Genomic DNA, 27,187 nt, shown 5'->3' with positions numbered 1-27,187 from the left:
GTATATGTATATGTATATGTATATGTATATATATACGTATATGTATATGTATATATATATGTATATGTATATATATATGTGTATATGTGTATGTATATATGTGTATATGTGTATGTATGAGAGAGAGAAAAGCTAAGTGTGAGTGGAGATGTAAAAACCAAACGGCGCTCATATCTCTTCTGATTTGGATCGCCGTGAACCGCCTACACGAGATTTACATTATGATCATCGGCGGCTTCTTACACAAACGGGGTGGGAAATGTTAGCCAAATGGGCTAGTTTAAATTCAGACAAAGGGTTGATTCACCCAAATTATAAAAGAAAGAACTAATCTAACACTAGTGGTATCTAGCCATGGAGGTAGTTTTGGCTATATTTAGGTTTTGAAATGGAATTTCGTTTTAAGATGCTTGTCAAGCAGTGACAATTCTGAAGCAACATCTGGAGTTTCCTACTAATCCACAGTCTTTACTGTGAACAGTTTCCTTGGAAGTACTTTGCACTAAAGATATCATCTCTCTGAAATCTGTTAACATGTTCTGTGGATTCACGAGATGCCAACAGAGGCAAGTGAATCTACGTCTTTTGTAATTTGGGTGTACCGACCCTTTTAAAGTCTCCCTCTTGCTATATATTGTATCTCTCGGTTTGTATGTCATAATTAGATGTTATTTCTATCTGGTAGTTATATTGTTTTGATACATGCAGATTTAGGGTTACTTGAGCCCCGGATGAATTGTTGGTAAAGACTGAAACTGTTCCAACGACGTGCAATCTATGAGAAATAAAACCATCTCCAGTGTCGTGCGTCTGTGCAGATCTGGGAATGCTTCTGTTTCAATATGAAATGATTGCAAACGTCATTCTGGTCCATTCGCTGCGCTCTGTGTTCGGAGTTCCATCGCCTATTGTTTCACGGCATACTCATGGTTCTGTCTTCTTTTATTTTCTACCAATAGCTCTGAAGAAGTGTTGAGATGCGTTTACAGCAAAGAGACCATGCATGCTATCGGTGGAGGGCTGGGGTACTTGTGGATGTAGCTACAGAGAAAAGGCTTGTATGTAATTATTAGTTATTTTATGTGTACGATCTAATTCAATGAAAGGGATCTTCTCTCCTATCCTCTATAATTCTGTATGCTTTTGTATTACCACAAAATAAAGTAAGGATCCTTTAAGTGCCTGAATTTAGCACTGTTTTGCTGTTTTTATTCCAACTATATATATATATATATATATATATACATATACACATACACAGTATGGATTTATTTCATCTGTTTTTGATTTAGTTTTCTACCATTGGATCTGTTATAATAGTCCCTTAAATAATCATCAGTTACAGATGTTGATTTATCAGATTCATATTGTGCAGAAATGATGGGTTAGTCAGAAAAATAAGGATTTCGATAATCGATTGTTAAGTCATTTGGATTTGCTACATTTTGCATCACTGTAATTTGTATATGTTTGGGCTTTGGACTGTTAGTCTGACAAAACAAGCAGTTTGAGGATGTTACCTTAAGATTTAGGAGTTTTCTTTTTAAAGTCAAGTTTATGTTAAAGATAAATGTCTTGAGTTTAGATACTAGCAATGATTTTAACAAACACATTCAAATATTCATATCAATTTAATAAAGCAATTCCACTTAATTCTATGCATATTATTGATTATTGCAATGGACTATATTTCAGATCATGCCCGGCATTTTCGGACATGACGGTCCCACATAAAGAAATTCAGATTCTCTGAGACAACTTGGCACTAAGAGTACCATTCCTGTTATGAGTTTGAAATATGCATTTTCCTTTGGTTTGATTTCAACACAGGATTTAGGAGTGGTGGTATTTAATGTATTAGCTTCATATCACAATGTACCAGAAGTGTTGTGCAAATAAAGTACACACATGCGTAAATGTCATACAGAAGTATATATAGAGTACATGTGATAGTGAGCATCTTTCGGCACATAACTTCCATTCCAATGTTCCACTTTAGTTCCGGTCACCCGAGGGTCTCAACCGCATCCCACACATGTGGCTTTCTCTGCAGAGCTCCAGTCTTGAATACGACAGCAGTCCACTGACGGTTCAACATCCAACATGTCCGTCAGTGTGTTTGCACAAGCTTACATCCCACTTGTGAGCGGCCATTTCGCCTCCAGTGATGAGGCCGAAGACTCTTCTGCTTTGGCTCTGAACGCCTTACAGTTTAGCGAAAATCCAATTCCTCTTTCGTGTACTTTGATGCCTTGTCTCACTTGATTTTATTCACAGTCTTGTAGTTCTTGATCAGTATTTCCAGCAGTTTGAATCTCCAGAAAAGCCCGTCTCCAACCTGACGTAGCTCATGTGCGCAGTGATCAATCGTGGCGTCAAGATCTGAGGGCAGAAGACACATGGGTTTGAGTATCCATGATCTAATACACAATACATACTTGAAGTTTCTTTAAAACCAGGTTAAGTTCAATCAAATCGTCTCTGTTACTCACCGTGGCCAGCCATTTTCATAGTGCTTCTGCCTGTTCGGAAAAGGGAAGTGAAGCTTTAAAGGTTCAGTTTTTCGTCTCCGTGCTTTTAAAGCTGTGCAGTTGTGTCTCGACAAGAAGGAACAGGTTTGAACTATTGATAGCAGCCTGTGCTTAAATACAGTTGGGTTGAGTGACGTAACTTTACAGCCGAGGAATCCCCGTCAGCCACGGCCAAGTCCCTCCCACATTTAGGCAGACTTCTCTGTTCACAATATTGTTATGAGGCTCCTTTAATCTTGATTACATTAACCGTGTACCTGTTGTATTGTATTGTACACATAGTACAGGACACACACCGGTCCCTGCAGTGTTTGTACATGACGTTTTGATCAACACAAACATGCTGATGTGAGCACATATTGGAAAAATACAATAGAATTGAATTGATTGTATCATGATGTCGTGGTTTGATCATATTAGGACTTTCAGTAAACACAAACATTAAAAACATATGAGGTATGGAATGAGGTCAAGCAAAGCAGGTTTGCATAGAAAGCATAAACAACTCTCCAGCTGCAGTGTGTCATATGAAGCAAGGTTTCAACACGACAGTCCACGTTGTCCAACAGACAGAGGCTGAACGTTAAGTACTAGCTTTCACCTATATAATGCACCATGAAGATCTATTGTATAAGCAGGATTTGAATGCACAACAACAGTTCAGAGGAGCACCAGGGGCTGTTTATGTGTCCTAATGGGCTGATAGTGATAAGACATATAGACACACAGTGGTTGTTATTCAGGAGGTAGAGCACGGACATAACATTATAGTGTCACTTCAGGGATTATGTAAACAGCAAAACTGGATATTCACAATAACCACCATGTCATGTGATCAATAGATTTTTTATTTTAATTTGACAACAAAACATGCTTAACAGAAAACCTCAACACCAGTAAAGAACGATGGTGTTCTTTGTGCAACTGTTGACAATTAAAGAACATCAGAGGTCGACTTTCAAACAGGTATGAAAAGGTATTTCATTCAAACAGCACAGTCTCTCATTAATTAGAGTGGAGACCAAAATACACCATGAGCTGACTAAAAGTTTGTAACGTCAAATATCTATATATGTGCATTGCATTTCATTTAAACTCTTGTGAGTCGCCCCTGAAATAGGATATGGAGTGAACTCTCTAAACTCTGCACAGTGCAGGCATCACGAGCAAGCTGGGGCATGCTGCTATTCCTTACAGCAGAAATGGGGAAGTACCAGGGAAATTACAGTCATATGATCTGAGCGCCAGCAACACAAAAGTGCCATGTAAGGTAAAGTGTGACAGAACGACAGGAGGATTACAAAATACAAAGAGTTGTGAAATGAACCTATTGGTGTACATATAAGGAGAAAGGAGAACGTGAGCAGAAGTTAATCCATGAAAGTATTAAAATCTGGTACGGACATACAGTATATGTGCAAGTTTCTACCAGTACAACTTTGTCATTTTTAGATCACCTGAAACATTGTGTTTATCAAAGGTTTTCCACATGATCCTTTTTACACTGGATATATGTGCATATTTCTTTACTTATTATAAGTTCATAGATATCAAACACCTGATTGTCTGAGGTACAGTCATTTTCTTATCCTGCTATATTATATAAAATAATATTGGAGTATATTGCAAAAAAGAGTCCCATGTGCCCAAAGACAATAAGAAAGCTCACATTTCACTGAGTATAAGTATAATCAGCAAAATGTACTGAAGTATTAAAAGTAATAGCACTTGATCTGCTGAAAAACGTCCCCTGTAACTGATATGCAGTAGGTATTACAATCATAGATACTATTATACTGACAGATACAATGTCACTGTTGCTGGTCAGGATGGAGCTGGTTTTTACTACTTCATATACAGTTTGGGGTTGCATTCCAGTCCAACATCTGAGGAGTTGTGATATGATTAATGAGGCAGGAAAGAATAAAGAGTAGTTTCTTTGGACTTTCCTCTAATCTTTTCTTTTTCTTTTTTGAATATTAGATCATCTTACATCTTCAGGTCTCAAACATTTATTTAAATGAAACCATGTGAGAAGTTTAGAGGGGGATTTGTCTTTTTAACTGCTAACAACTCTTAACTGTACCAGGCTTCTGACATGTACCAGGGGCCCCAACCCCAAATGTTCAATCTTAAACGAAGCATAATATAAGCATTTATAATGCACTTTGAAGTATACATTGAAAATTAACTGTCATGTGAATATAGTGGAGAAAAGCATGTAGTGGAGGACAAACTAGTTTATCTGATGTGCACAATGCTCACATGGTTGTAAAAGGTGCGGTCCTCGCTGCTGATAGCAGTGTTGGAAAAACGTCACCCAGGTCGCCTTTTATGGCCACATCTTACATAGTAAGAGAGAGAAAGAGAGAGAGAGGTTGTTCTCAATAAGAACATGCTTATCAGAGTCATTTGCACATATTTAATGCTTAGTCAAGTGATTCAGCATGTCAACAAACATTTGTGTTGTTGTTGTAAGGAAAATGTATTGTGTAAGATTTCTCTGGAAATAAATGACCTGCCTCCTCCACCACAAAGAACATGACAGGCATACGGCTCCATTAAGTGTGTACATCTTTAATTCAAAAAGAGAGTACAAGCAAAGTTTTCAATTATGCTGATTCTTGCAGAATTAAACTGCAAAAATAAAGGCCATAAATAAGCTTACTTTTATTGCTACTTTTACAAAGATTTTACAAAATCTGAATACTTCTTCCATCACTGAGCATATTCCATTCTATTCTATTTTGTGTTTTTTACTTCAAACCTATAAACCCTGTACATACCTCCATCAATCACCAGATGGCAGCACACTCAAATTCAACTTCTATCTATCTATCTATCTATCCTGAGCGACAGAAGTTACATGGCAGAAGTTTATATTTGTCACACTGCGCATGCGTCCATTGAAAGGGTGCCCAGCCCACATTGTTACTGTTGCTTTAACAACCAAACTGATTCAACACTTTCAGTCAGCTATCAGACCTGTCCACACTCTCCTCTTGTCCTTTACAATTATGAAAAATCTACATTTTAAGGATTTCTTCTGGGTGAGTGTCTGTTTTGGTGTTTTTTATTCATTATTATTTTTCAGTAATATATCATCTTGGTCGAAAAAAGTAACACTATCTCGGAAAATCAATCATGAAAAGGACGTGTTGTGCTAATTGTAGCTAATTTCGCAATGTTTCAATGGAGTTTCTCTTTCTATTCAAGTGGACCTTTTATTATTATATATTATATCACTTATTTTCTACTGGTGCATGAATGTGTAAATAGCATTTTATTGTTGTAGTTTGTTGAGGTGGAGCAGACTTTAATCTTACACTGTTGGGGAGATTAATCTCTGGCAATGAGCCATATTCTGTAAACTGATAGTGTGTTTTGCATGTCATGTTGCAGACCTTTATCTGCAACATATCCACAGCTGTCAGATACAGCTGGTGTATTAAAGAACAGTATAGAAAAATATTGAAATGTAGTGAGGTAGAAGTATAAAGTGGCATATGGAAATACTCAAGTAAAGTACAAGTACCTCAAATAAGTGCAGTGCTTAAGTAAACGTTCATAGTTACATTCCACCACTTGCTTTATTAAAAAAGTAAATCCCCTTATAGACTCTTGTATCATTGTATTAGTGATGCAGTTACATGGCTTCATATCTATTATAGAGAGAGAAAGTCAATAACCCGCTGGTTTTGACATCTGCAAGGTGAGGATGATTATAGGCTGGTACGCTCAGCTTACCTAAATCATGGAGAAGTACAATTCAAAACATCAATTTACATCTCTGTGGCAAAGACCTTAATGTTTAAGTGTTTATTTATGTCTGTGTGTGGCGTGGTCTTGGGAACTCCACCGTGAGAATCGAGACAGAGTTTAGACAGTCTGTCTGTCTCACAGAGTGGAAGTAGAGGTGGTGGTATGATAGCAGCTATAGTCCCCTAATGTCTGTTAGGGATCTGTTTTGAAGTAATAATATTCTAATAACATATATCCATAAACTGGACATATAATCGAAACAAGTAACCCCCCGCTTCACTACAATTCATAACACCGAAGAAGATGGCCAGAATGAAATATTGTCCATGTTATTGACAGAACTCTGACCTGACCTGCACTGGTGGCTATGACGCAATCATCCTGTATCTCAATGATGGCAAGAGGACGTGCAAGGAGGTGGAGGATTTCATGAAGGCTAGGTAATGACATGATCTATAGCAATATCAGAATCAGCTTTATTGGGCAACTATGTGTTCACAAGGAAGGAATTTGACTCTGGTTTTAAGTTGCTCTCAATGTACACACAGAACAATTTACAGCAAGGTAGAAATAGACAAGCAGCTAAAAACAGGGCCAACAAATTAGCAACAGATGACAGAAAACTGGTTTGTACATACAAGTAGCTGAAAAAAAAATCTTTACAGTTAATTGTATTTGCAAGGTTTAAGAGAGTCAGATGAAGAGAGTAAGGTGAAAATGAAAGCTGAGGAAACAGTGAACTGTTAGTAAAGGGAATTGAGTCAGTTAACAAGTCCAAGACACAAGAACGTTTGTGGGTGGACATGGGCCAATCAAAGACTGCCATCAAATGTCTCTTGAGGCTGAAGTCACTTAGTTCACACGTTGATGCACCAGAAATCGGAAGTAAGCTTTAGTGACAAGAATGAGAGGAAGAACAGCGTGAGTTTTATTGACAGCATTGAAATCAGATGAGGAAATGCACACACAAGGTTTTCTTCAGTTTCTGAAAATTTCAAGAATGTTATAGCATGCTGTATTTAGTTGGTCTGTAATATAATGTGAGGTTTGACCTTTTTTCAGTGCCACTTCAAGGAAACTATACGAGAATATATTCGAATTAGCGACAAATAATTTGCTGGCAATAGCTTACAATTGGTCGATGTTATTGTATAAACAGCTGCTGTATATATAAACCTGCAAGGACATATTAATAAATGCCAGAAAGCTTCAAATGCACTACTTTCTACAACCCAAAATAATTGTTTCTTATAATTTATTGCATTTGAAATGAACAGCCACACTCCAGTTTGATTACAGTAATATTCCGGAAGGGGTTTTCTACTTTTAGATTAAATCCAAAAGTAAATTAGCATTCATTCCTGCACACTACTGCATTGTGGTAGACCCATAAATAGATTCTTCTTAGAGGAGGAACAGAGCAAGTGTGTGTGAAAGATCATCAAGATAGATTTTATAACGGAGTCATAAAAAGTTCTACATTTGAATTCAGATTTCCTCCTTCCTCATATGATAAGTAATCTGTCCCCTTGAGTTGGCAGCCATGTGACATACGCTTTGCCTTTCGTTTATTTGCTTCGACTGAAGTATAATAAAACACACAGCTAAGGATATTTCACAATAACATAACTGAAACTTTCCTCATGTAAGAATGAAAAGCACTTTTAAAGCCACAAGACACAAGAGTTCCTCAAATACTGTCACACACTTATCTCAGTGTCACACTCACACACAAGGACACACGTGAGAAATATTATTTGGTATGTCGTAAGAAACCCAATTTATTTACGTCAGTTGAGGTTTATGTCTGGAATATACGTATATATACAATAAATACATAAATAAATAATACATATAATGTAAATAAAGCAAATATGTAAAAATGATAGAATGTATTGTGGACATATAATGTGCATCATATTCACTTTAGATTTACAGAAGATCATACCAGAAATAAATAATTTACAGAACATGGCCCATTGGATGAGGGACTACATGTGTGCTACGTGTCCTATCACAATATGTGTCAACATGTCTCCTCACACAGAAAGCCTGTGTGGTGTATTCTGCAAATTGCACCTTCTTGTTTGATTTTCTGTGGAGTTCCTGATTATCCAAACTCAATAGATGAATTGATAAAGAAATCAGGTCATTAGAAATAAGAAATTAGTCCCAACAGTTATTTCCTGGTTTCCTTACTGCCCTGACTTTTTCCAAACATGTATGAATGCTTTTGATTTTAACGTACTACAGGGCGCAAGGTTGTTTTGAATCTGCACTCCCATGTATATGATGTATGTCAATATAAATGTAGTCATAAATTCATATTTGATGTGAGCATTTGCATGAACTATTAAAGGATTATCTTATCTTATCTTATTTATGACGTCTGTTTCTAAACATGTCCACTGGCTGAAAACAATGACCAAGTTGTGTGTAGATAACGGGTTGTTTCTGGATGTTTCTTTTCAGGGCATCAGTTGAAGAGAAGTACGCCAAAGATCTCCTTGGTTTGTCCAAGAAGGTGTGTGGACACAATGAGATGAAGTAAGCAACCTCAGTGCTGAGATGCTGTTACTATGTGTTTGACCACATCTATTTACAGTGAGCCTCCGAAAAACGAAATGAGTGAGTCTCTGCAGAACTGACATTAATGCCTATTAGTTTGGATGCAGAAACAGTGAAAGTAGATCATTTTGACTTTGTGGTTCACAGTTTGAAGGTAGAAACGTGGATTTCAATTTTTGCTGTAATTTCTCACTTTTAATGTTGCTTTTAGTCTGTCTGATTGTGTGTGTCGGTGTTTACTTGCGGTTTCTGCTTCAGTAAGTCCAGTTCCCATTCACATGATCAGTGTGACTTTGTCTCTGCTGTTTGTTTCTGTTTCTGAAGAGGAAGGAGGACCAATGGGGGAGAGGGAAACACAATTATTTACTTAGTAATAGCTTGGTAGCTTATTAATACCTGGTAAACTGTGTTTTTTGTAAACAAACAAAAGTTATGTTTACATTCAGTGTTTCTCACCGAAAGGCATTATGTGTACTCTGGAAGTATCTGCAGGTTTTGTAAGTCTGAAAAAGTAAGAACAAATTCATTTTAAGAAAGGCAGTATAAGGTATTTTAAAGCCTTTCTGAATCCATCCAATTATTCTGGTCTAGGTTGCATTCATTTCATTAATGAAATCAATCAGGAAAGTACTGAAAAAGTGAAACAATAATTAATAATTGCAGAAACCCTGCTTGAGCTCTAACAGACATGTTGAGGGCATTTCCTTCCTTGTAAAATATTTGTAAAGCTGATTTTCTTTTTGTTAGTCGTGAAACTGACTTTGTGCATAATACATGCAAATCGAGGAGCCATCCATAAAGATATAGCTCCAAACTGCAATGTCGTGGATTTTAAAGTGTCTTATGGATAAACTGAAGTTGTGTAAAATGTTATCTTCTTTTCTTTTGCTTTCTAAGCACATTAAAACGATCCCTGGACATGCTCAAATTACGTAAGTACTTAACATTTTTGATAACGCCTCCTTTCAGCCGCCATTATTTACTGTTTGTTTTAGTTTATGTTTTCTGTTTTCTGTTAGGCTCAGAATATGAATCTTGTTTTTTTTGCCCTTGCAGAGACTGAACATGTGAGTCTATCACACTTACAACTGGCTCAGAGCATGAGGGAGGAGGCCAAGAAACTGGAAGAATTCAGAGAAAAACAAAAAGAAGCCAGGAAAAAGGTTGGCGCTTTCATCAGCGCTGTGATGCACCGAGCAGACTGTGGCAGCTCTGCAAGTTGTTGACTCGATGCAACATTGTCATTTCAGATGGAACAACAGATGGATGTTCTCCACAAACAGAAGTCTACACATTTCAAGAAGACAATGGATGTAAGTAAACATTTAAATACAGAGTTAACCATTTACAGGCTCAACATAAGATTAATTACTTCAAGGCCCCTTTTAGACTTTCCCTCGAGAAATTTTCTGTTTCTTTTTCTTGTAATGTGTTATTAATAAGCTGAGCTGATAAGCATTAATGATGAACAGTAATTGACCTACCAAACCAAAGCCAAAACTGCTATCTATATCTAAAAGCCTGAAAGTGATAGTACCAAGCCTATTTTAGTCCATTCGTGGTTCATGTCAACCAGGAATTTCTTGTGAAAATGGTGAAAATTCATGTTATTCCTTCCCTGTGCTTCCTCTTTGGATGGGGAAGTTGTGTTAACGACTCTGGGAAGTGAACAAAAGCGCCATTTAATACCATCAGAGTCATTGCCAAAAGAAGAAGTACTTGTGTAACAATTAAATGTAAATGAAAATAAGCCCAGAGTAGAGAACACCGCTGACATCCTTAGTCAAGCTCTGTTGGTGCTGCTGTCTTTCTTTACTTGTTTCCTCAACGTTTTGCCTTTTCCATCATTTGTGGTGATGAACAGTTTACAATTCATCAAAAAGCTTTAACGTTAACTGCGATGCTGTCCCCAGTCAAAGAAGACATATGAGCAGAAATGCCGAGATAAAGAAGAAGCCGATCAGAACGTGAATCGAAACACCAACACCAACAACACCAAGCAAATAGATAAGGTACAGTGGAAAATATGTGCTTCTCACTCATGGGGGATGAATGTGTTAGGACAAAGAATTAAATATATACTTGGAATATGTATTTTATCCACCTTTGGATTTACATGAAGTTTGTTTTCAGCCTATTTCAGAATCAGAGACGGTTTGTAATGTTATGTTTGCACATACAGAGAATTTTGTGTTTGTGATTGGTGCTTAACTATAAACACAGTACAATAGTATAAAGATACAATAATAAAAGATATGTACAATAGAATATGAAAAACAAACAAACAAGTACATAAGAATATGTTCAAATATGTCTGTTGTTGAAGTGTGTATTTAAAGTGTAGAGTTGTACACATATTCCGTTTTCATATATTTGAAAAAAGCAATTTAAAGACGTTGGGCTCTGAAAGATTTACTGAATAATGTAAAGATGTGAAATAATAATAATAGTTGTTAGTTGCAATCCTAAAGAGGACGTAAACCCCATATAAAAGAACATAGAAGCACTTATTTACACACCAGAATGCTGTTAACACACTGCCTGAAGTAATTATTCATAATTTTGTGAAATACTGAGTGATTTCCACCACGTTGTTAGAGGAATGCGCTCTGATGAAAATGGCGCTGTTGTAGATATAGCTTCTTTAAAAATGTTAGTGTTCGAACAATTCCTGTTTTGTCTTTGTTCCTCAGACTTCCTCTATGTACTGTGTGTATCAGGTCACTTACAGTATGTCTGAGAGGCACCAGGTTGACAATGTTCATATGACCTCATGTGTGCAAGTAATTTCTGTTACTTATCACATGTTGACCTTAGACCCGCTGTTGAAGACTTCATACTCGTGTGTTCTTCATTTTTCACCTTTCAGCTCTTCTCAAAAGCACAGAATGCAAAACAGACTGCAGAGGAAGCAGGTAAGTTTACAAAAAAACAAATCTGCCACAGACATCTTTAGCACACCATGTGCTGGGTGCCTTGATGATTTGAAGAATTTGATGATATTGTAATAACTATTGTTACACAAAAACAGGCTGATTTGAGTATGGCTTAAGTGCTGATACTATGATATACGGCACATGAGGGATCGTAGCGGTTAATACAGTGTGTTTGGTTATTTATACTACCTTTTTACTGTTTGATGTACGTGTTTGATTGGCAGACAGGTTGTACCATCAGAATGTGACCACAGTGGGAAAGATTAGAGATGAATGGATGAAGGAACATATCAACGCCTGTGAGGTGAGACTGTTTGGTTACATCCCGAAAGTTTGAATTTAACATATATCATGTAAATGAGCTAAAATGTTTTGTTGTGTTTTCCTTCACAGATGTTTGAGAAACAGGCAATGGAGCGCATTAACTGTCTGAGAAACACAGTCTGGACTCACCTCAACCAGCTATCACAACAGTGTGTGACCAGTGATGAGGTAAGGCCCACAGTTACAGTAACTTTAAAGCTGCTATAATCTGTATTTAAACTGCAGTCTCATGATAATAATTTGTATGGGTTGTTACGCTATTAAACACCCAGCAGACAGACACAGCTGGCAGCTAGCTAGTGAACATAGAGGAGTGTTTAGCAGCTAAAGAGACAGATATATTTTCCTCAGGATTTGGTGGAGACCAAACCAGAGCTAAAGGAAGAGTAAATGTTGGATTTACATTCATCAGGTGGACCCAAACTTTGCTTAAAATGAATGCTTATGTTGCTCGGTACCTGGTGGATGTGTAAACAGGCAACTGTCTGCTATGCTAACACTGTATCAACATTATAAGGTGATGATATGTCAGTGTTGTGTTTGCAGCATAGGCTGTATAAGAAGTGGATATACTTTCTTAGACAAACCTCCAAGCATATCTATCAAACATTTCTTGATTGGACTCTGACCCTTGTTTTCCTGTCTGTGTGTGTGTGTGTGTGTGTGTGTGTGTGTGTGTGTGTGCGTGTGTGCGCGCACATAGCTGTATGAGGAAGTGAGGAAGTCACTGGAGCAGTGTGATATCCAGGAAGATATTGAACACTTTGTCAACCTCAGGCGGACCGGTGACAAACCGCCAGGTATGAATTCAGGAATATTCATTCAAACAGTAATAATAAGTTAATAATCAACCAGTGCTGGAATGCTGAAAGTACACATACACAGGAAGGTAGTTCTCAGACAACACACAAACAATGCACTGTTTGATCAGTTGCTCAGTATGTGAACAATCTTGTTGTCCTCTCTCAACAGCTCCGGTTGTGTATGACAACTTCTACAGTGGTCTGAGGCCTCCAGCTGTAGCTCCGCCCTCTCGACTGCCTCCCCCAATCACCAGGTAAACGAAGAAGAGAGAGCTGCCGCCTGTCTGTTAATGAATCTATCCTTCCATTTAGTATTTCAACCACATTTTCAGAACACTTACTGACTTATTGTTTGCCTTGTTTTGTGAATTTGCAGGAGGGGGCCTTTACCTGATCCAACAAACGACAGTGGAGGTATTTTTTATTTATTTACATTTTATTTCGGATTGATAATTGTCACATTTACAACAACAAAATGTCTGGCAGTGGGTATGAAACAAAATGTAGTTTCAGATTGGAGTTTGTGGCTTTGTTGTCTGGATAGTTTACACACGCTTCTGCTTTTCATACTAAATCACCTCATTGTGTTGATCTTTGCTATGGTTGCAGATACAATCTACTCAACAGTGCAGGACACAGGGTACAGTGTTATCCAATACTAACATGCAGATCTGCTGGAGAAGTTATTGTACATCCCATGCAGCGCTGGCGCTTTGTAATTAGAGGTTGGTTATGTAAGTCTCATCAGTTCCTCTTTTGTGATTTCCTGTAACGATGAGGTCGCACCAAATAAAAATCGGCGTCAGTACTGCGTACATACATATTTCTTCTAGGTTGTGTGGTATTTTGAATATAGAACAGTAAATTAAGTGTTTTCTACATCTCAATGTAGCTTCAGTTGTGTATTTATGTTTTGTGGAGCTATGCTTTTCTCAAATGTTAACTAGAAATCCACGAAATAAGGCAAACTGAGATCTTACTTTTTTTTTTCGTTTTCATTTCCGCTTAGATGTGAGTAGCAATCAGCTGACTGAAAACTTGTGATTAGAAGAATCACACTCTCATTTCCTAACCGTGTGTAGTATGTGGATCACTTGTCTTGCTTATTGCTTTCCATGAAAGTTCTGTTTTTGTCACTCAACCTGCATGATAGCAGTTTGACAGCTGTATGTGCTGAACAACAGGCTTATTTTCTATTGTAGGAAAGGTAAATTCAGCTCTATGCCCTAGATTTACATTCAAGTAATTAAAACAGATATGTGTGATGATGACATGCAATGTTTTCTGAATACTTGAGGATAATTGTTAGAATGTTTGCACTTTAATTTTGCTTTATTTATGTTAACACATAATTTGTAGAAATTGCTACAAACTGTGATTAAGTTTGAAACTGCAGGAGTAAAAGGATTGAATGGCATTTCACTGTGCAGCTGACCTGGTGCTGTTTTTGTGCAAATAAAGTTACCGTTTTTCTCTGCACTTTAAGTATGAAAGTTCCTCTACTCCCAGTTTATCGTCTTCTTTCCAATTGCATCTCTAACTTACTATTTGTCTGTTTGCCTGCATCCACACTTACTATTTATTATTTATACAATGTTTAAGACAGTACTTGATACAATGAAAGATTCAAATAAAAATGTGTACATCTTTATTTCCACCACATTTGTCAACATAATTTTCTACTTTTGGCCCTAAAATTTCCGCATTTCATATGATACTGTTCTCCTCAATGTGAGTAAGAGGTCTCGTTTAGCATCAGTTCATCTTCAGGATGTCCACATCTGTCTGCAGGCGTTCATCCTAAATACCAGGTCTGTCGATGGTGTAAGAAAAGGTATTGATGTAGGTTCTTCAGGGGCAATCAGATCCTTTGGTGGTCCGATATCACTCTGATTTGATCAGATCCAGAATTATCTGGATGGTCCTCTCACCTACAGCAGACAGAGGAAGGTTTTAGCTCATCTAGTAGTTATAGCATATTTCCACATATAAGAAGCACTGCTTAGCCATGCCTTGATAAACTGTAGAGAGCGACTTAAATGCCTTCTGTCTATTATCTGTTGTCAAGAATGGAGAAAAACCTAAGCCATTCAGTATTTATACACATTTTTCGTCATGATTTTGCCGTACAGCCATTGGCACATTGAACAAAAGTGTTAATTTTTGTATTGTGATGCTCGCGTTTACCGTCAAGACTCATCCTCGGGTTCTCCAGCTTCTTCTCCAGCAGAGAGTCCATCAGCTTCCTCAGGTGCTTGAAGATCACACCAATCCGCACAGGAGCCTTTAAGCAAAATGGATTGAATGAAATAAACTTGGAAGAAGATCCATTTCCTTGGCCTAAAAAAAAAGTAATGGACAGATTTGACAACTCCCGAGCAAACCCCGGCGACCTCTGACCTGGAAGTGGATCCATCCATCTAGTGAGATGAGCCTTTCTCTGTGCTGGATATCGATGTCGCCTCCGAACAGCAGCATGGGGAAAGGAGATATCAGGGTGGTGTCTCGCAGGTAGATCTTAGTGTATTTCACCTGTGGATTAACATTGATTAGCACAAATGTGACTTAGAGATAAGCAGACACCACACACTCTTCCCCTCATACCTTCTCCTGGTACAGCAGCCAGCCGTGTGTCTGCAGGTTGCGGTTCACAGATGAGGGGTGGACCTGAGCCTTGCCTTGGGGCGTCTCCACCGTGCAGACCACTCGCTCGAGCACATCCACAGACGGGGTGCACAGGACCCGGGCCACGCTGTCGTAGAGCCCCGCCGCCAGCACCGCGTTCAGGACGGAGATCTGGTGCTTGGACTGCGCCGCCGCCTGTTGCTTGGAGCGAGACGACCAAAAACCCGCCTGCTCCATCATCCTCATCAGCTCGTGCTTCACACCCTGGATAGAAGATGGATCAAACACACACAGGATCAGACAGGAGGTCTATTTAGATTCGAGATAATCTAAATGTGTGTGTGTGTGTGTGTGTGTGTGTGTTACCTCTATTGTAATGAGAGCTGTGCGATTGAGGAAGTGTGTTCTACAGAAGGACATTTCTGCTCTTTGTCCGTCAGTCTGTGACTTCTTCCACCTAACGGTGTGACAGGCAAACAGAAAAATGGTTTATCAGACAGGAAGATATTCTTTCAGACCTTTCAAATACGACATCGAATTATATTTGATACATTTTTAACTATGACATCCGTCAAGGACAGAAAGGCCTACAATTATCTATTAAGTAAATGTATTGAAATTCTATCATAGTTTGAGTGTACTTCCCAGTTGTACATAACAATAATTTCTAGTAATATAGTTAATCAAATAACAAGACATGCCTGCTGTGGGCCCTCACATTAGTTACAGAAATCCTAAGTCTGTTTGAAGTCAAGCCTTTGAAAGTTCTTACCCCAGATATGCATTGTATATCGTCAGGTGATCAGAGTTGGCCAATGCCAGGGCGGCTTTGGCCAGGTTGGCTTCCTCCTTCCTGTTCATCGGTGTGGAGAAGGGAGACTTCTCAGAGATTGCTGCCGCGATGGTTGCCTGAAACAAACCTCTTCTTAATAAGTTTACAGCAATGACCTAATATAGAGACATTAGTCTGAATAAAATACCAAGACATAACCCTCAACCAGTTGCAAATACTCATAGTCAGAGTGTTTCTGAATAAGAAGGCAGTGGGACGTACTATGGGCTCCAGGCAGCCGAGGATAGCTCCGTAGATGAGCATCTTGCCAATCTTCACATTGACGGGCAGACCCGCCAGGTGGTGTCCCAGAGGGGTGAGGAGATGATTGTCTGGGTGACACGCGCCGATCTTCCTCAGCAGGTTGACGGCGTTACTGACCGACTGGGGCTGAGGGGGATCCAGGGCCCGGCTCAGAAAGTCCTCCGGGGAGCCGTACTGACATTTCTACCAGAGAGAGGGGAGTGAAGAACGCCTTGAGCAGAAGCTTAAATAATGTTTCCTCAGTGGTAGAAGGTAAAAGGCCTTTTGTGAGTTTATATTTCTGTGTCTGTGCAGAAATATAAAGAGTATGGTTTTATACCATGATATGAAGGCAGAGCTCCTCCAGTGGGACCCGTAGTATCTCTGGAATGGCGTAATCCATGAAGGTGTTAAACCTGAGATCAAGAGGGTCAAACAAGAGCAGAACAGATCAGCACGGCCTAAAACATGGACTATGTAGTCTTGTTTAATGAACACCTTCTTTACATTTAATGGGAATTGACTTGTTTCCCTGCCGTACCCATCTCCACAAAATTAATGATGACCTCCATACCTGAACTTGGGATAGAGCCTGAAGCAGAAGCCGTTTTGGACACGTCCCGCTCTCCCCTGCCTCTGGAAGGCGCTCGCTTTGGAAACAAAAGTTTCCACCAGGGAACTCATCTGGCTGCTCTCATGGTACCTGAACAACACAGTAGACCGGAGTTAAGTCTTCACTTCCCATTACTGTAATTATTAGCCAGGTGGGATGTTTCTCGGGATGGGAATGTCCATCTCTCGGTGGTTCCACCTCTTTGGTCCACACTAAAATATCTAAACAACAATTGGATGGATTGACATGAAATTTGCGACAGTTATCCATTGTTCCTAGATAATGTATCCTCCTGACTCCGTGATCCTCTTGACTTTTCCAGTACCGTCACCATGAGGTTGAACTTTAACATCCCCGTGTTAGCATTCACTTCTGCAATCTGTTTTAACTTAATGGAAGGTGATGAAATATTAATACTATACCATGCAACATTCTCTCCTGATATTGTTCCTGAGCCCTTACTTATTTTCTTTAGTCTTTCCGGTGTCGATGACAAACACAACGTCGGGAATAGTCACACCTGTCTCAGCAATGTTAGTCGACAAGACAATCTACAGGAGACACGAAGAAGAGCATAGCAGGAGGGATGTTAAAGATCACTGAATAGATTTGTTCCATTACTCGCTCAAATTATTTTATCTGGAGTGTTAAAAATGTATTTTCTTTTTAAAACACACAAAATAATTTGTTTTTTTCTAAGATGATTTCAACAGACTTTCTTGAATAATATGACATCAGCTTGATTGTTCTATGTTCCTATTTCTGAATGCTTCATTACGCCACATTCAGAAGTACCTTTCTAAATCCAGCAGGTGGCACTGTGAAGGCAGAAGCCTGGTCCTTTGAAGAGAGAGTGGAGTGGAGAGCAACGATCCTGTACCTAAAAGAGCCCGACACAAGTGGTAACAGAGAGGCCTGGTGAAAAAGTGAAATATACAGTTTGTGTGCTTCACCATTCTGTGTTTGGTGCAGGACTATTATGAGTGTATCATGGATCCGATCAGTTTGTGTATGTCACCTGTTTTTGTCCCTGAACCTCTTGTCTGAGGAGAGCAAGTCGTGGAGCTGCTGGATGTGAGCCAGACCCGGGAGAAACACGAGAACGGCTCCATCCAGCTCCGCAAATTGTGGCGATTTGTCTGGCAGAGTAAAAAAAATACAGAAATTTAACAAACAAGAGCTAAACATGCAGGATTATGTACTTTGTGCTGGCAGAAACAAGCATGATTATGTGTAGTACCTAGATAGTCGATGAGGTCAACCAGTAAGTCCATATTGATCTTATTAGGGTTCATGTACTGCAGCACCTGCCGAGTCCTGCTGCTGAAGTGGTCAAGATCTGGACCCAGGTCCCAGCCGGAAGAGGAGTCTCTCAATATCACCTCCTGGAACAGACGGAAGTACAGTAGGTAACATCCATGGATAAAACTCCACTACAACTTATACTGTATTCCTGCTGCAGGGAGCACAACATTACCTGGTGCTGTGATGTCTTGCCACCTTTCAGTGTGATAGCGATGCTAACTTCCTCCTCGTCTTCAAGAATTCTCTGACTGTACTCCGAGTCCTTTTCCAGGATGTACCCCGTCTGCTCCACTATATCTTCTAAGTGGAACACCTAAAAAACAACAACACAAGATTGAAAACATCCTGCTTCCTCTGCCACTGAAATACATCTGTGATGGGATTTAATGCAAACCAAACGCAGCCTATCCCTAATACCCACATCCAAAGCCTTCAATATAGACAAAGGGACAGTTGAATTATGTATACAAGTAAACACAAGCTCCTCTTACCTCCACTGGGAAAGTCCTCCCAGGAATGTTGATCACTGGGCAGCGGTTGAAGTAGTTGGAGAACTTGTTACAGTCCACTGTTGCGCTCATGAGGATCAGCTGCAGGTCTGATCTCCTCATAACAACGTCTTTCAGGATGGTTAGCAGGAAGTCTGACTGGACACTGCGCTCATGGACCTGAGAGGATGGAGGTGAAGAGGTGGGGTGAGGACAGAATTGCACTTACTTCGTTGACTAAAGGTCTGTGGATTGTTAGGGACTAGATGAGAGCACAAGGTGAATGGCAGGGTGAATCAACAACTGGCAAAAAACATCATCACACAGGGTGTTTGATGAGATACTGTCAGTACCTCGTCTACGATGATGTGCGTCAGGGAGCTGAGGTGTCTGTCATGCTGTAGCTTCCTGAGCAGGACTCCAGTGGTGCAGTACAGCAGGCGCGTCCACTCCCCAGACTGATTCTCCATCCGGATCTGGTATCCACACGGCGACGACTGAAACCCAATTTCAACATGAAGCAAATTCATTAAAGCAGGCGACAGCGCATCCTATCTGACTACATTATGGTTTATGCAAGAGCTAAGCTCAAGGGTTTATATTCAGGCCCATCAAAAAAGAAGATGTTTCTGTAAAACTGTATTTTTAACCTTTGATCCCGGTCCATCCTCGCAGCCCATCTCCTCGCTGACTCTGCAGGCCAGGCTCATGGCAGAGATCCTGCGGGGCTGGGTCACCACGATGTTGCAGGGCTTCGCCACTTTGCCTCCTGTTAGCAGCTCCTCCAAGAGGAACTGAGGAATCTGGGTACTCTTTCCGCTGCCCGTCTCACCAGCCACCACCACCACAGGGTGGCGCTGCAGGGCCTCCAGGACACGGTGCCGGTGTTGGAAGACAGGAAGCTGCTCTCGCTGTGCCTTGAAGGTGGAATTACTTGGGTTCAGTTTATGCATCTTTAAGATTAAAATATCTTTAATATGGTAAAGTACGATGCTGATGTGTTTTTACCTTCAGTTTGTGGGCCAGTGGCGACTTCCTCAGCTTCATTAAGAGCTCTCTGGATGCCTCAAGTGCCCCTTCCCCCCTCCCCCTTTTCTCACTCTTGTCCTCCAGTTCTTGACCTCCCTCCCCAATATCAAGACTAGCCAGGTTCTCCCAGGACTCTTCAGGCTCTTCATCCCCAGCACTGCCCAGCCCCAGCTGGCCTTGGGATCCCAACTCCAGGCTTTGTTCCTGGTTCTGCTGCTGTTTGAGTCTGGTCAGAAGCCGGGAGATGAACTGGTCTCGAGGTTTGTTGGCAGCAGTGCGACTCTCTTCCTGTTGCTGCTGGTCGCTGTCTCTCCACTCCAGCCACACATCTCTGTAGGTTGGAGGAAGGAGCTGGTGCACTGACTGAGAGAGAAAGATTGATTGGTTATTACAGGAGGATCGGGATTAGAATGAGAGGAACTCTGCCTGGTTACATGCATTATACCTGTCCTTTAATTAGGGTGTAGAGTGCCAGTGTGGCTGCCAGATGTTGAGCCTGCATGCTGTCCTCCGTCAAGATCGTTGGACAAACTTCCAGAACATCTTCAGCCCTTTGCACACGCACCCTGTCGGATGCAAAGACATCAAATCCATACTAAATATTTCTAGATGTAGTAGTTATAAGCTCGATTATGAAGAACAGAGATACACACACACAAACACACACACACACACACACACACACACACACACACACACACTTACTTGGATCTCCAGTATCTACCAGCAGCAACCTTGTGAAACGCCGGTGGTGGACTCTTGGGCAGATTCTTTCGGACCCAGTCGATGAGGAACTGTTTGGGAGACTTTCCCGTCCAGCTGCGAGCTGTGTAGTCAAAATTGCGAATGTCCTTCGGCTCGTTCTTTTTCGCAACTGGAGCTGGAGGAAAAGTAAAATGTAAATCTCTGAAGTTTGTCATCACGAATTCATGAAACAAAGACAAAATTATGCAGACGGCTCCACAAATGTTCGAAATTTGTATCTGATGGTTTGATACAGCAGTATGTTAAATTCATATGTGTTAAAATCCCAGGTTTGGCTATAGTTAGTGATATGGATGTGATCTATGTGTGTACAGCATCTATACGAGAGGTAGTAAACAGTATATTGGGCTTGAATTTCAAGTTGAAGCGCAGCATGTTCAGTTTTATGTTTACTATTTCCTGTAAAACACTTTCAACTTGTTCTGTTCAAGCCACTTGGCTCAGATGGTGTTTATTTGCGAGATGCAAACCTTTCGCCGCAGGAGGGGCCTTTTCTTTTTGTTCAAATAAGCTGAAGCTGACATCCTCTTTGTCCTCGCTGACAGGAAGTATCTTCTTTTCCTTCTGAGGTGCGTCTACCACCTTTAGAGCTGGATTGAACACAGGGTGGGACTCCAGTGGCTTCATTTCTGGAAACAGAAATATACACGTGTTTCATATAAGTATAAGGAGTTAGAAAAAAATGGTTTAATCTCTGCACAGTTAGAGCACACTCACCTTGCTGTATGATGCGTATCCTGTCCTGTGCCATCCTCTGGCCCGCCTTATCTCCTTTTGTCTTGGCAACAGCTGCCATGTCTCTTGCGTCGTACAATTGAGCAGTAAGGGCCAAATACCTGTCATTCTATACAACAAGAAATAACACACATGGTTACGACACCAACATTTACTACACTATCACCACTTCCTTACTTCTGACAAGAGCTGAGAAGCTACAGAAAAAAGAAATAGTTTGATATTTTTTTTTACTTACTGGATCAAACTTTTCCTCCAGTTCAGGATTGTGGGTCTTCTTCCCGGCTTCCTCTTCCTTCTCCTCCTCCTCATCACTGCTCTGCTCTGCATACCGTAAGATCCAATCCTTCATGCTTGCAGCTTCATCCTTCTCTGTGGCCTGGCAACCACAAAGTTTCGATTTTGTGTTACAGCACGCATCTTTTTAGCCAACGCACACTCGTAAATAGACAAACAAACCTTGGTGGGCTCTCTGCAGTCGTTGCTGGGTGCTTTGGGGATCGGGGCTGCAGGTTCCTGCGGAGCGGGAGGCTGGAACTTGGGTCTGCTCTTCTGACTCTCCTCCTGCATCTGCTGGGTAAAACCTTCTGGCAGCTCCTCTGGTATAAAGACAATAAATTAAGGAAGTCACATTTTAACAGCCTTGTGTCCTCAAGAGCTATACGTAGTGATGACTGCCGACGCTCTATTACCATCTTTAAGGTTGAGGCAGAGCCAGTCGAGAGCAGAGTGGAGGTCCCCTCCGTACAGCACACTGCTCTTCATCGCCTCCTCAATGTGTTCTCTCTTAAAGTTGAACTTCTCCAGAGCTGTGTACAGGTCCTGCAAGCACAAACAAGACCACCTGAATACAACAGACTCGGTCATGGAACAGATGTGTATATGTGTGTATTAACAGTGAAGAGAGAGAGAGAGATGATCTTGTTTTTACCATCAACTTTTTGTTCGTAAGTCTGCCGGATATGGGCCCTTTGTCCCCATTCTCCTCTCTGAAGTCATTGATCAGCTTGATGATCTTCTTCTCTAGTTCAGCTTGGATAACAACCTGTTTTAAAGGGTCGAATCCCCTTCATCATCAACATTTTGAATGCTTTTCAGCGTGAAACACACTTGATTATTAAACTAGTAAGAACATGTTACACCAGCGACATTTACTTGGCACAGAGGGAGAGAAACAAATAAAATACACAGTTAAGTTACTGAAACAATGACTTACTTTAAGAATCGACTTGTCTGTGACTCCACCCGTGTCAACCTGGGCAGTGTTGGCAAGACTGTAGGTCTTTGGAGCTGGAGGAAGTATAAAAACAAACAGAATTGTGTCACTTAACAGCAATGTATGTTGATGCTGAGCCAAATGTCATGCTCTCCTAACCATCATGTTCACTGTTTAGTCTGAAAATGTCTAATGGGCAAGCAACTGTCCATCACAAGTGTCCAGAGCCCAAAGTCTGACAAGCTGTCACAGCAGGATGGTGTCACACTCCATAACATGAAATGAAGAAAGGTAAGAGAGGGGCATTTTTGATGATGTAACCTGAAAGCTTTTGGTATTTTTTACATGACAAATAACTTACATTAAGAATACAATGAGGGACTACATTGAGGTCCCATTTGCAAAAGGTGTTACAGTGGAATATGCACTAGCCTACACTAATATATACTATCAATAGAATACATGAAGTCACTGCATACAGGGTTGAACACAACAGTACGGACGCCTATCTAATATAGCAGCTCTAACTACAGCCTGGGACACAACCATATCAACACCGTTTTCAGCTTTTACTATGTTTTTTTCCTCGAACTATGAAACCAACAGCCACGCAATACCACCTTTTGATTTGTTGTCTTTTCCTGGTTTAGCCAGCTTATTGTTGGCTGTCTGTTTCTTCGGATCCTCCGCCGCAGCAGCACCAGTCCTGCCCGCTGCTGCTGCTGCTGATGGGGCCACTAGAGTAGCCGCTTGCACCGCCGATTTCTTCTTCTTTCCACCCATTTGGTCACCAAAACGCTGCCTGTCTGCAGCTCCTCTATGCGGCAATGTGATATCAAGTCATCGGAAAAGTCCGGAAATGTTGTGGTTATGAATAGAGGGCTGGAAAATTAACGCTAACGTGTATTTCTCTCCGTATTCATGTCGGGTTGGGTAACTTTGGGACAACCCAGCCGCCGTACCGGAAGTAATACCGAGCAGCAAACCTCGTGTTGTATTGTGGGAAGTGTGCCTAACAATCATGGCTGACGCTTTTGGAGACGGCTTGTTCAGCGTGTTTGACGATGAACAACAAACCACCGCAAGTAGAAATATCCCTGCTTCCCTGACACCAGCAATTGGGTAAAGGCTTTTTTGTTTTTGCAAAATAATGTTTCTTATTTGAAGGGTCAGAAGAGTCGATGGTACCTGAACGTATCATCATGTCTGTGACTTAATGCTAGGTCAGTTAGCTAACGTTAACGGTCGTTAACTCGTTAATGAAACTTAAAATAAAGCACCTGGTTGTGCTGATAAACGTATGCTGAATATTTGCTTTAGTTAAATATAATGTAGCTAATGTTCAACATTGTTTTAATACTGGCACATTCAAAGTTACAAGCTGGCGTTAGCTTGACTGTTCATGTAACGTTCAGGTGCAACGCTAAGTGCGAATGTAATATTAAACCAGGACAGGCTCAGGTAACAACAGTTCTGTGTTTTTCCAGGAAAGTTATCCATAATAATGGCACCGACAAGGATGCTGCTCCGTCTGCCGCGGTCAAGAGGGAGGCTGACAGTGACGGTGGAGAGGAGATGGTGTTTGGGAAGAAACCCCGACACGAGACAGGTTCTGAACTAAAGTGAGATGAGTTGGAATTTTAAAACGGTTTCTGTACAGTTATGTGCTGTTGTAACTTTAACTGATAGAAGGTATCTTTACAGTCTTGCAGAGGTTATGCCCCAAGTGAAGGTGGAGCAAGTTGAAACGGTGGAAGGATGCTCACATGAGGTAAAGAAAACAAATCCAAGCAAACTGACACATGGTTGACAAATAAAAACTAGTAACATGTCGGGTACCACAGCTGCTTAAAAACTATTTGTTATGGTGATTGTTGGGGAGAGTGCCGTCTAACGTGTCACTCCAATGGCCTTCAGTTATCAAGATGGCCTTCAAGATATATTTTTCAATGTATTTATTATTTGTCTTAAATTTAAATTGTCGAATTTTTCCAATTTATAATGTAAAAACTTTGGTTGTTAACAATTCTGTCTTTCCTCAATAGGTCGCACTGCCTGCCAGTGATGAGTACAAACCACTGAAACCGAGAGTGGGGAAAGCAGCCAAGGTATAACGCATCTTTAAATTGTGTCCTTTAGTTTGTAATATCTTGTCTATTCTGGAAGGGGGCAAAATTAATAAGCAGACTTTTGTTGGAAACATTTTTCTAACTTTAAAACAGCAGCACATTGTTTCTAAAAGGAGAATACTTGCACATTATCACACCTTTACTTTATGAGGAGTTCATTTAGATAATATTGTGCATTGTGTACTTGCTTATTGCACCTGGAGGTTTGTTTTGTTTTGACATGTCTTGCTTGTCTTGCAGGAGTACCCTTTTGTTCTTGACCCGTTCCAGCGCGAAGCCATCTTATGTCTCGACAACAACGAGTCGGTGCTTGTGTCCGCTCACACCTCTGCTGGCAAGACTGTCTGCGCTGAGTGAGTATCTTCAGGAGTTGTGTTCAAAATGAATTTCTTACTACAGTAAGAAATTCATTTTGAACTGTTGAACTTTGTCTGGAGTCCAAAATATGCAGTTGCATGCACCCAAACTACAGAAAATACACCTTTAGACTTGCAGCGTAAAGTACATTATGTCAACATACAGAAAAGTACATAAAGATCTGAAATTGTTACATTAAGGCAAGTAAATGTAATGTGTTACTCTCACCCTTGAGTACTCTTAACGGAGTTTGTTCCTTGTCTGTTTTGGTGAGTAAGGAATGCATATTTCTTGGTAGAAAAGGCCCACATTGACAGCAGTCATAATTGTCTTTGAGATGAAATATTGGTTGACTTATTCATCTGACTTGCTTTCTGTTGCACGGTCATGTCAGTGAATGTCTTATGTCCTCTTGTAGATACGCCATTGCACTGGCCCTCAGAGAGAAACAGAGAGTGATCTTCACCAGCCCCATCAAAGCCCTCTCCAACCAGAAGTACAGAGAGATGTACGAAGAGTTCCAGGATGTGGGACTGATGACTGGCGACGTCACCATCAACCCCACTGCCTCCTGCCTTGTCATGACCACAGAGGTAAGAGGTCTGGAGTCATTATGGTATTGGTCAAATATCACCGGTGGTTTTTAGAAGACTCCTGCAGGTTTCGGTGTGCAACTTGGAGTAGAAGCATCACTGAGTGGTTGTTTTAACATGATAAACTGCCTTTTCCCCCAGATCCTGAGGAGCATGCTGTACCGAGGCTCTGAGATCATGAGGGAGGTGGCGTGGGTCGTCTTTGACGAGATCCATTACATGAGAGATGCAGGTGAGTACAGAATACAAGCTGCACAGACACACTGTTGACTGACGTTCAGTGTGGTTTGGATCATCAGTCCAAACCACACTGGACCGATTCATTCTTAGGTGTCACGCCTTAGTGATTCAAGATTATTTGCGGCAGTCACTAATTTATGAATAGAAGCTCCATGGGGTAAAATTCTTCTTGTAACAAATGCCTCTGCTGTCTGTATTTCAGAGCGCGGTGTGGTTTGGGAGGAGACCATCATTCTTCTTCCTGACAACGTGCATTACGTCTTCCTGTCAGCCACCATCCCCAACGCCCGGCAGTTTGCTGAGTGGATTACCCACCTACATAAACAGGTGGGATGTTGTACCGGCATATATTATAATTATAAGAATCACAGGAATACTTCACCCACAAAATGACTATTTGTACATCAATTACTCGCTACAGATTGCCTCAAACTATTGAAGAAAATGTTTGTTTTCATGGTGAACAGAGAACCCTAAAACAAAAGGAGCAGTTGCGTTGTGAGTAGTGCGATTGCATTAGACGGTAGTGGTGGATAATAAGTACGATTTTGGCCAAAATGGTTGTTTGGGAAGTATAAGAATAAGAATAAGAATTCAAGGTTACATGCGGTGAGTCATTTATATACAAAGGATCATTTTGTGGGTGAGGTATTCCTTTAAGGTACCTCCTCCTGTATGTAATATGAGGAGCCGCAATTATCCGTCTTCATGAAAGCATCAGGGTAACATTTCTTCGTGGTTTATTTTTTTCATTTTGTTCCATAATTAATGAAGTGTTTCTGTCTCGTGTCTCCTGTAGCCATGCCATGTAATCTACACAGACTACCGTCCCACTCCACTGCAACACTACCTCTTCCCAGCAGGAGGCGATGGACTCCACCTGGTTGTTGATGAGAATGTACGGCTGCCTACAAACTGATTTCTGAAAGAGAGTTGGCTTATTTATCCTAAACAAGTCGGACTAGAAACAGACCACATGTGTTTCTTTGTGTCCTTATTTTGGATGCATTAATCAGCATCAGTCTACACACGATAGGCTACATAACGTGTGTGTGTGTGTGTGTGTGTGTGTGTGTGTGTGTGTGTGTGTGTG

General features: G+C 40.6%; 3 protein-coding genes across 4 annotated transcripts in view; 2 read left to right on the top strand and 1 right to left on the bottom strand.

Annotated features, from left to right (window-relative positions):
* Window positions 1-5,502: 5,502 nt before the first annotated feature.
* On the top strand, window positions 5,503-14,581 carry pstpip2 (proline-serine-threonine phosphatase interacting protein 2). The gene is made up of 14 exons (XM_031860181.1): window positions 5,503-5,581; window positions 6,633-6,733; window positions 8,766-8,840; window positions 9,759-9,793; window positions 9,918-10,024; window positions 10,112-10,174; window positions 10,775-10,873; window positions 11,731-11,776; window positions 12,022-12,101; window positions 12,191-12,289; window positions 12,825-12,921; window positions 13,094-13,178; window positions 13,301-13,338; window positions 13,534-14,581. The coding sequence occupies exons 1-14, from the start codon at window positions 5,549-5,551 to the stop codon at window positions 13,584-13,586; spliced, it is 1,011 nt and encodes a 336-aa protein (XP_031716041.1). The 5' UTR covers window positions 5,503-5,548; the 3' UTR covers window positions 13,587-14,581.
* dhx29 (DEAH (Asp-Glu-Ala-His) box polypeptide 29) lies at window positions 13,466-23,713 on the bottom strand. Its single transcript, XM_031860180.1, has 28 exons — window positions 23,396-23,713; window positions 22,776-22,849; window positions 22,491-22,604; window positions 22,252-22,381; window positions 22,019-22,158; window positions 21,798-21,938; window positions 21,542-21,668; window positions 21,295-21,453; window positions 20,765-20,939; window positions 20,505-20,625; window positions 20,039-20,422; window positions 19,681-19,947; window positions 19,384-19,527; window positions 19,034-19,210; window positions 18,715-18,855; window positions 18,478-18,622; window positions 18,256-18,376; window positions 18,033-18,117; window positions 17,700-17,788; window positions 17,199-17,327; window positions 16,965-17,040; window positions 16,604-16,828; window positions 16,322-16,458; window positions 15,916-16,006; window positions 15,529-15,813; window positions 15,325-15,456; window positions 15,112-15,208; window positions 13,466-14,855 (listed from the first exon to the last, which is right to left on the bottom strand). The coding sequence occupies exons 1-28, from the start codon at window positions 23,556-23,558 to the stop codon at window positions 14,809-14,811; spliced, it is 4,116 nt and encodes a 1,371-aa protein (XP_031716040.1). The 5' UTR covers window positions 23,559-23,713; the 3' UTR covers window positions 13,466-14,808.
* Window positions 23,714-23,769: 56 nt separating this feature from the next.
* Window positions 23,770-27,187, top strand: part of mtrex (Mtr4 exosome RNA helicase) — a 16,629-nt gene continuing 13,211 nt past the window's right edge. For both annotated transcript variants that reach the window (XM_031860048.1, XM_031860047.1), the window contains exons 1-9: window positions 23,770-23,897; window positions 24,263-24,397; window positions 24,480-24,546; window positions 24,821-24,883; window positions 25,145-25,257; window positions 25,680-25,854; window positions 25,996-26,086; window positions 26,297-26,421; window positions 26,894-26,992. In XM_031860048.1, coding sequence (XP_031715908.1) covers window positions 23,797-23,897; window positions 24,263-24,397; window positions 24,480-24,546; window positions 24,821-24,883; window positions 25,145-25,257; window positions 25,680-25,854; window positions 25,996-26,086; window positions 26,297-26,421; window positions 26,894-26,992 — 969 coding nt within the window. In that variant the 5' untranslated portion in view covers window positions 23,770-23,796. The remainder of the gene's footprint in view (window positions 23,898-24,262; window positions 24,398-24,479; window positions 24,547-24,820; window positions 24,884-25,144; window positions 25,258-25,679; window positions 25,855-25,995; window positions 26,087-26,296; window positions 26,422-26,893; window positions 26,993-27,187) is intronic.

This window comes from Anarrhichthys ocellatus, unplaced genomic scaffold (assembly GCF_004355925.1).
Source record: "Anarrhichthys ocellatus isolate YVR2014 unplaced genomic scaffold, GSC_Weel_1.0 scaffold23, whole genome shotgun sequence".
Classification (NCBI taxonomy): Eukaryota; Metazoa; Chordata; class Actinopteri; order Perciformes; family Anarhichadidae; genus Anarrhichthys; species Anarrhichthys ocellatus.
This window is presented reverse-complemented; position numbering and strand designations above follow the sequence as displayed.